Source organism: Zootoca vivipara, chromosome 2 (genome assembly GCF_963506605.1).
Source record: "Zootoca vivipara chromosome 2, rZooViv1.1, whole genome shotgun sequence".
NCBI classification, from domain to species: Eukaryota; Metazoa; Chordata; class Lepidosauria; order Squamata; family Lacertidae; genus Zootoca; species Zootoca vivipara.
Genome location: NC_083277.1, coordinates 56,582,468 through 56,591,807, shown reverse-complemented (window position 1 = coordinate 56,591,807; position 9,340 = coordinate 56,582,468). Strand labels below are relative to the sequence as shown.

Sequence of the window (9,340 nt, the reverse complement as noted above, 5' to 3'; positions counted from 1 at the left end):
GAGTAAATCATACTCAAAATGATTTACAACTTTAGCTGGTGAAAGCTCCCTCCCGCACTGTGAGTGCAGCCTGCGACCTCCTCAGTACAGTAACATCACTCATAACACCCAAAAGAAGAGGGCAGCCCTTTTTGTACCTCAGGTCAACCAAGGCACGGTAGGTGGTCATTCCACTTGCTCCATCAGGTGTGATGTTCCTTGTGGGGGATGGGGAGAGGCTTTAAGGTTATGTGCTGCGTGTATTGGGGCCTATGAAATGAGTCCCCTGCAGCGCCCCCTACGGGCAAACCCAAACAACAGGCACCTACGACAAGAGCGCAACGACTGCGGTGCATGCCGGGAGCGGAGGAGTAAATAAATAAGGGCGCGCGCAGGGCACGCTGGGAACTCGAATCAGGGGCGGGGCTGGCCGGCGCGGAGCACGCCGGGATTGGAACGGAGGTTCTGGCGCGGGGCACGCCGGGATCAGGGCGGGCTGGTGTTCGGGGGGCCCAGCGCAGGGCCGTCGCTCACTCGGTGTCTCCAGCGGCGGCTGTTGGGCTCGGAGGCGCGACGGAGGCTGCTTCTGCCCCGCGGGGATGGCGGACACGGCGGCCTCCCCGGTGGGGAAGCGACTTCTGCTGCTGCTGGTCGCGGGGCCGGGCGAGGGCGAGGCGGCGGTGGGGCCGGCGGCGGGGCCTGCACTGCTCTCTCGAGCCTGGAGGAGCGGGACCGTGCGGGCGATGAGCGGGGCCGTGCCTCAGGACTTAGCGGTGAGCGCCTTCCTCGGGGGCGGGGAGCTGGGGTTCGTGTACCTATGTGTATCCTGCGTACGTGTGTTTATGTATATATATCTATGTATAGGTGGGGGTGGGGTGTGTTGCTGAGCTTCTGCTTGGACTCCGGAGCGGAGGGGGAGGAGTTTATCCGCTTTCCTTCTTCGGCCGAGGTAGCTCAGCCTCCCTGCTCCGCCTCTTCCTTATCTGGTGGCAGCTGCCGCTGCCGCTGCAGGATCTCTTGTTATGCTTGATCTCGGGTTTCGGTTGCCGCATCTATGGCCGTCCTTGGTGTTTCCCCCCCGTCGTGAGACAGCGCGCGGTGCCGCACCCGAGCCCGTTTACCTCGGGGGTGGGATGTGCGGGTGGTTGTACTGAAGTGGCGGGTGGGAGAAGGAAGTATGCTGTGCGTTCCTGCTAAGGAATGTTTGTTCTTGGTAGTTAGGATTGTGGCGCTACAGATCCCTTAACGGTGGGTATCCTGGTCTCTCTCTAGCTGCAGTGCGTTTGAAGTCTGGGACCCTTAAACGTTCCGTGTTTTCCAGCTTGGATCCCATACTTTCCTTAGTTGTTGGGATCTCTGCTTATGTTTACTTAAGTGGGGTGTTGTGTTTTCCGTATGCCTTGCAGTTTTATTAGGTAGAAAGCATAATCTAAACTTTGACGATGCTTCCACAAAAGTACCAGGTCGAGGGCCACCATGTGTTCCAAATAGGGAAGGTTTGGCATGCAGCCTTCTATGGGATATATATATTTGTGAAAGCCAGCACTGATAATGGTTCAGTGCTGTTGCTATTATGATTATGCTGTTATTGTCTGTGAAGGATAGCTGCCAGTGTGATTATTTTTGAAAACCCCATATCCACAGCACTTAGCTCTTGATTTCAAAGATTCAAAGTACTTCAGCTAAAGTGCCTGAGGAAGTTGTGTTCCAAACAACGTATGTAGCAACTACTTTTTTGTACCACTTTGTGCTATGCTAGTACCATTGCTTATTTACACCTGCACCTTGGTTGCCTATTCTGGCAGTGTAAAATAAGGATAGGCAGTTTGGAGAATCCCTTTAGGCCTTAAAAGAAGAGTTATTTTTCATATCACCCCCAATTTTTAAAATTTAAGGTGAGTTAATTATCCAGAAACAAAGTACATTGAAGACCTGGAGAAGGCTCCTTCCCATCTAGATGATAGAATCAAATTGATTTGTCATTCTGTTGCTCTGTTATTAAGTAGGGTGCAATGCAATTTGGAATAAATTATCCTACAAGTATGAAAACTTTGAAGTAGTTGCAAATAATTTGCCTAGGAAAGAGAACTTGGGAGTTTTAAAAAAATCCTGAAAATATCAGCTGAAACTGTTTAAATAATCGACAAATCATATGGGCTGTGTTCATATATGAAAATAAGAACTCTGCTGGAACAGATCAAACACTAACCTAGGACTCAGCTATACAAATAAAATAAAATGTTTTAAGTGCAATATACAATGTGACACCAGATGGCAATGGTGAACCTTATGGAAAATTCAATGCATTTTTAAAAACGCTTTTTAAAAAAGCATTACCGTATATGCATATAGATTCCACCCTTGACTAGCACCCTATGTCTGTAGTGGCCATTGCTTATGAGATGCCCACAAGTAAGGCATGAGAGCAAAACCCTTACATTGCGGCTCTTCCCAGCAACTGGTATTCAGAGGTATACTGCCTCTTATATTGTAGTTGTATATAGCCGTTAATAGCCTTTTTCTCCCATGAATTTGTCTAATCCCTCTTTCAACCCAAATTGGTGACCATCAACATCTTGTGGAAGTAAATGTTTTAGTTGAACTGTTTGAAGAAGTCCTATTCTTTTTTCTGTTCTTATTCTCCCACAGTTCCACTTAGCTGAATTCCCTGGGTTCTAATATTTTAAGAAGGGGGAGAGAAACATTCCCTTCTCTGCTCTATGTCATGCAAATTTTATTCACTTCTGTAATCTGCTCCCTTGCTCAACTTTTTCAAAAACTGAATAGCCCAAATCTTGTTATCTCTTATGTATATATTCCAGTCTCCTGATATTTTTTATTTTCCTTTTCTGTAGCTCTACAATAACTGGGCTCCTGAGCCCCACAGGGATGCCACAGGGTACTTTAAATTAAGAGATAAGGTGATTAATTTGTGACATGAAAGAAGTTGATAAAATTATGCATGGCATGGCAAAGTTTTTATCCTTTCTTAACACTGGAACTCATGGACATCCATTGAAGCTGAATGTTGGAAGATTCAGGACATATGTGGTGCCATTTGGTGATTAGCTTATATATTTTGAGTTTATAACACCGTGTAGCATCCTCATTAAAAGTCCCAGTATAACTGACTAGTTTTTCCAGGAAAGGCATGGTGAAATACAGATATGATTGACCTCCCATTTCAAGATTTCTGTCCATGTTTTTACACTGAACAAGCAGGGGCATCTGTACATGCTGAAGAAGAAGTAGCAGTAGGGATCCCTGTGGCAGTTTCTGCTCATATTGGAGTGTTGAACAGGGAATGGCCATAGTTCAGGCATCCCCAAACTTCGGCCCTCCAGATGTTTTGAACTACAATTCCCATCTTCCCCCACCACAGGTCCTGTTAGCTAGGGATCATGGGAGTTGTAGGCCAAAACATCTGGAGGGCCGCAGTTTGGGGATGCCTGCCATAGTTGGTTGTGCGCATACTTAGCATGCAGAAGAGCTTAGAGGTTAATTCCCCTTGCTGGGAAAGACTCCTGTCTGAAACCTAGGAAACTGTTACAAGTCAGTGTAGACAATATAGGCTGCTAGGTGGACTAGACAGATTTCTGTGTCAGCAAGAACTAGGCCCCTGTATGATTTTTATGTGCAAACATGCTATGAGTGATGAACGGTGTTCTGCACTGTGTTTTGCAGATTTGTTTCAGTGGACATCTGAGGGTTTCTCTACCTGAGGTGGTCCCAAACTGTGGTTCATCCATCGAGCTTCAATCAGGTGGCCTGTGGTGTATCTATGAATTTATGGTTGAAGACACAAGAGGGCAGAACCCTTGCATTAAATATTCATATTGATTTTATTATTGCTGCTTATATTGCATTTTAATGTATTACAATTTTAATTCTATGGAATTAAAATTGTAATGCAATGAAATTGAATATAAAAGAAATAAAAGCAGCAATTAAAATGCAATTAAAATTGTATAGCATCTAGCATATCATAATTGCTGTATCAAATTGAAACACAATTTAAGTGGTCCACCAAGACCCTCGGCAACTTTCAAGTGGTCTGTTTTATAATTCTCTCTTAACACTTTTCAGAGTTGTGTTGGTGGTAGTCTGAGACAACTGGAACCAGAATGAGAAATTAAGACTTAGATATGTTCAAGTTTTCAGAATACCATGATTTATAATGGGGTGTCATCTAGGTGTTGTTACATTGGGCAGGTTACTTTAGTAAAAATGCTTTCAAAGAGACTTCACATGCTTAGCATGCCTTGTCATTATTTAGTGCCAGTGAAAGTTATTTATTATGCAGTTGGCAAACAGTTTATTTAATTTCTGTGCATGGTACATTATAATCTAAAAGAGGACATGTCCCTTTCCAGGGTAACAGTGTGCAATGCAGTTACAGTCTGTAAGATCTGCTGGAGAGTCTTTTTGTCCCATCAGTAGCTGAACTGCAATAAGTGAGGATGTGGGAGGGATCGGCTTAGACTGATGAGCTCCCTACCTAGGGAAGTCAGTCTTGCCCACTCTCTTTGTTTTCTGCCATCTGGTTAAGGTGTTATTGACCTGCTGCGTTTTTAACTGATGCGCTGAATTTGTGTATCTTACCTTCAAATTTTGAAAACTCTTTTTAGGATTACCAGTAGCTCTTTGGCTATTTTGAAGATGCTACCAAGTGCTTTGATTTTTTTTTAATGGAAAGATGGGATATAAATGCATTTAATTATTAAGTGATACTAAATATATAATATAATCCAGGCATCCCCATACTTCGGCCCTCCAGATGTTTTGGACTACAATTCCCATCTTCCCCGACCGCTGGTCCTGTTAGCTAGGGATCATGGGAGTTGTAGACCAAAACATCTGGAGGGCCACAGTTTGGGGATGCCTGATATAATCAGTATTAAACAATTAAAAGCCAAAACTTTGCAAACATTTCATCAAAACTCAGATAATATAGTAATTTAATAACAGCTCAGGATACAGAGCAGGGCAATATTTTTTTAAAATAATGTAACATTTGCATTAACAATCAATTACAGACACTTCATCAAATAAAGCTAAACATCAGGAAACTAACCACTAAGGAATCAAAATATAAAAATCCAAGCAAAAAAATAAAATGAAACAAGATTGGGAAATGGAAATATGTAAGCAGAAAATATGAAATTTGAATTAAGCATTCTGATTAGCCCCAGAGATCAATATTGTACTAAATACAATAATATGTAAAGTACCAAACTGGCTCCTTATTTGTGTGTTCAACATGCACCTGTTAATCCCTGCTGTCTTCCAGGGGCAATAATAGAAGTAAAGAATGCTTTATCCCTCCTCTCACTAGAGGTAGCAGGTATTAGAGCGCCTCTTCCACTTTTGCTTCCACCAGCTTCTCATTTACTGAAGGCAGAAAGTCTTAACCCACCCAACAGAGAGAGGTGAAGACCTTCCAGCTCTCCTTCATCCAAAAATTATAGTACTTGCTGGTGACAATTTGTTGAGATGTGACATGACTCCCAAAGGGGCAGAGTCACTGTTATTTTCCTGTTGTCATCTCCCCTGAGATTTATGGATGAAGGGTGCTATACAAATTTAATAAATCAAATCAAATAAATACAAAGTGGAATATCTCTCCTAGAAAATGGTAAGTCCTGGAGAACAGGATTTCTCCTGGTGATTGTTGCCCTTCCAGCTTTAATACAACATGACTGTTATATAGCAGCTCTGGATCAGAGAGGGGTTGGACTAGAGCAGCTGCAAGCCTGCACAGACACAGATAAAGCCGTGATCAGAAGTGGCCGTTGTCCAGGGATGTCTGTCCAGAGCTGGAGATGAAAGACAGGAGATGGGAGGCAGCTGAGTAAGCGGAATTATCAACTTGAGTGTTAAAATCACAGGACGAAGCATGGAGATAGTGTTAGAGAGGAAGAAGATGTGCCAGGCACCAGGTAGACTTTTTTCCAGAGTGAACTTCAAACAGTGTGACAGTGGGCAAACGTTAATGTAACTTGAGGAACTAAATAATATATGGCATTAAGTTATTGTAATCTAAGATTGGACAGGTGAGGCTTCGTTCCTGTGATCACATCAGGTAGATCATATCTGGAATGTTGTGTACAAACATTATTCTTCAAATGGTTTTGTTTCAGAATTGGGCGTCAACAGTGTCCCTTAACCCCTTGGTCGAAAATGGCACCTCCTTAGTGGAGCAGTTTTGATAAGAAATGATAGGCATCACTGGTTCTGCCTTCTCTTAAGCTTCTTGCAAGTAAAATAAGTGCCTGTCTTCTATAGCACAGAGAGATGGAGCCAAAGATGGGGGTCTTATATTATTTACAGGACGCTTTGGAGTTCGAAAGCACGTCAAGTGCAAGTAGATAAATAGGCACCACTCCGGCGGGAAGGTAAATGGTGTTTCCGTGTGCTGCTCTGGTTCGCCAGAAGCGGCTTAGTCATGCTGGCCACATGACCTGGAAGCTGTCTGCGTACAAACGCCAGCTCCCTTGGCCAATAGAGCAAGATGAGCGCCGCAACCCCAGAGTCATCCGCGACTGGACTTAATTGTCAGGGGTCTCTTTACCTTTAACTTTGGAGAAGGATGGAAACTGTGGGTGCAGTCTTTGCCAAAGACCTTCTGCAAGACCCCATTTGTATCTTCTTCCAACCCTCCACGTTTGCTAGAGGGCTTGATGGAAGAGGGAAAGTATTTACTTTTTTCAGAAAGCTTTGGTGAAGACAAGCCATGTTTCCCCTTCTTTTTCTGTCCTCCAAAGTTTTCTGCAAGTCAGATATTGGTTGCTTCTCCCTCAAGCCTTTTTAAGAATTACAGGAGTCTTTGAAGTGAGGTGTAATTTTACTTGCACTGGCATTGGTTTGCATGAAAAAGACAGGCACATTCCCCCCACTGTTTCTTACCTTATGCATACCTCCATGCATGTAGACAAGAGACTGCCTCTCTCCCAAGCCCTGCATGGGAAAGGGGTGAAATTTTGTCACCCTTGCAGCAGAAAAAAAATGGATGGGGTGGGGGTGCAGAGGAACCTCTTTTTTCTTCTTCTCTGCACTGCAACCCAAACTAAAGAGACCCTGGCCTCTTCCAAAAGCCCTCCTTGCTTGCGTCAGAGGTGTGGCATTGGGGATAAGATAAACTTTGTAGTGAGGACAGGTAGAGGTTTATCTGGTAAGCCAAGCTGATATTTGTAGACCCCTATTCATGACAAGCATTTTGCTGACTGATTGTTGTGACTTTGCCCACATGTGTTTGAAAGAACCCATTCTGGGATCTGTTGCAGATATTTGTGGAATTTGACCGGTGCAATTGGAAGCAACATGCCTGGGTGAAAGTTCATGCTGAAGAAGTGATCGTTTTGATGCTGGAGGGGTCTCTCGTTTGGGCCCCTCGAAATGACCCAGTTCTACTTCAGGGAACTAGCTTGTCAGTTGGACACTGGCCTGCGCTGGTGAGTATCTTCATTTAGCTTGTTACCCTTGATATATATATATAAAAACCCCAATTCTTATGTCAAAGTCTGAATGGTGGATTGTTTTCTTATGTGACTCAAGGCCTATTTTGTCCAAGTTTCTTTGTTTCTTGTAATTCTTATCTAGGCCATTATGAAAATGTATTCTAATAAATTGAAACATGTAAGATTAAACCTCAGCTGAGGATTTTTATCCAGCTGAATGATACGGTTTTAGAAACTTTTTAACTTGAAGAGTTACTTGGTGTGCTGTTGTATCTATATTAATCCTCAAGTTATGAAATAAACTTAAGTTTTTGCTAGATAGTTGATTGATTCCTTTCAGCAGATAATCGAGTAAGACTTTTTATCTCTGTTTTCATGCGGTCGTGTTTTTTTTATATTCTCATTCACAGACTTTCACTCCCTTGGTAGATAAGCTTGGCTTAGGTTCTGTGGTTCCAGTAGAGTCTCTTGTAAATCGAGACTTGAGATTCCTGTCTGATGCCAGTGGACTACGTCTCTTCCAGGTATATTATTTGTTTGTTTGTTTGTTTGTTTAGTCATTTTAATTTATTACCTGCCCTTCACCCTAAGGTCCAGGGTGGGTTTCCTCGTGTAGACCAATCCCTAAGTTAGAATGTAAATGCAGGATAAACATCAAGAAATAAATCCGTACATTTCTGTCACTATGGGGAAGGAACATCAAGAAACAGGGGAAAAAGAAATCATAACAATCTAGGCCATATACCCCATTATTGAACAGCTATTACATTAAAAATTTGTTTGCAGATGGCAACTGAAAGTCAGAACCAAATTCTCCAACAACATCCAATATTGAGGGAGGCTGTCAATTCATTGGTCAGTGATCAGAAGCTTCAGGAGATATTTAGCAGAGGTAAGACCAGCTGGTTTTCGTTTTTTAAGGAACTTAATTGGTTCTCCTGGAAATTATATTCAGCTTACAGCTGCTTCTTAAGATCCTAAGACTTGTTCCAGCTTTTTCATAGGTCTGTTATGTATGAAGTTTCAAGCTCTTGAAACTGAGGAATTAATTGAGCTTTGCTGTGAAGGAGAAAGCTCAGTTTTTCCTAAAATTTCATTTTCTTAACACACTGTTTTCTTGTTTGAATCAGTTTTGTTGTTTGAGTATGAACTTTAACTACCCTTTCCAGGAGAAAAAAAGTTTATAGTCCTTATTGTAACAGTACTCTGGCATGCTAGAGGAATGCAAGAAATCAGTAGGGTAGAACAACTATATTAATCTTAAGTCAAGAGAGAAGAAGAGAATCAGCCATGGAGAACCACTATCATTAGTCAAAAATTAATGAATAAGACAGTTGTTATTAACCAAAGGTTAATAAAGGACATTGAAGAACGACTATATTTAATTATATATTATTAAAATAAGAGTTGGATAGAGCTATTCAGAGGAGCTTAAAGGTTCCTGACTGGCTTAGATTTTAAGGAGTTTATTTCAATGACTATCAAATGTCATATTGGAGCTATACGATTGACGAATAGTAATTACATGTTTAGCACAGAAGGGATCCAGAATACTCTGGCCAGAGTATTGGCAAGGGACTGATCAGAAGTATGTGATCCTCTTGTTGGAGCACGCTCCACTAGATTCCAGGTTGTTTTGGGGCACAGTTCAAAGTATTGGTAATGGTAATTTGAAAGCCCTAAAAGGCTTTGAATACCAGTTTTAAAAGATCTGAAGGAGAGCTCCTTCCGGCAGCATTGGATTTGTGTTTGGTGGGGATCCAAGAAAGTACCTTGCACCAAGGTGGGTGCACCAAGGCCCTGGAACTGCTTTCCTTATTAGGTAGAGCTATCTAGCCCGCTCTCTGGCCATTTTCTGAGAGCTAGAGTCCTTGTTCAGACAGACCTGTAGGTTATTGAACTGA

General features: G+C 42.5%; 1 protein-coding gene across 4 annotated transcripts in view; it reads left to right on the top strand.

Moving 5' to 3' along the window:
• The first annotated feature begins 478 nt into the window (after nucleotides 1-478).
• Nucleotides 479-9,340, top strand: part of KDM3B (lysine demethylase 3B) — a 35,316-nt gene continuing 26,454 nt past the window's right edge. For 2 of the 4 annotated variants that reach the window (XM_035105906.2, XM_035105905.2), the window contains exons 1-4: nucleotides 480-752; nucleotides 7,263-7,430; nucleotides 7,847-7,960; nucleotides 8,223-8,328. In XM_035105906.2, the coding sequence (XP_034961797.2) occupies nucleotides 579-752; nucleotides 7,263-7,430; nucleotides 7,847-7,960; nucleotides 8,223-8,328 (562 nt within the window). In that variant the 5' untranslated portion in view covers nucleotides 480-578. Of the gene's footprint in view, nucleotides 753-7,238; nucleotides 7,431-7,846; nucleotides 7,961-8,222; nucleotides 8,329-9,340 lie in introns of all 4 variants that reach the window. The other 2 variants (XM_060271571.1, XM_035105904.2) reach the window with 2 other exon arrangements.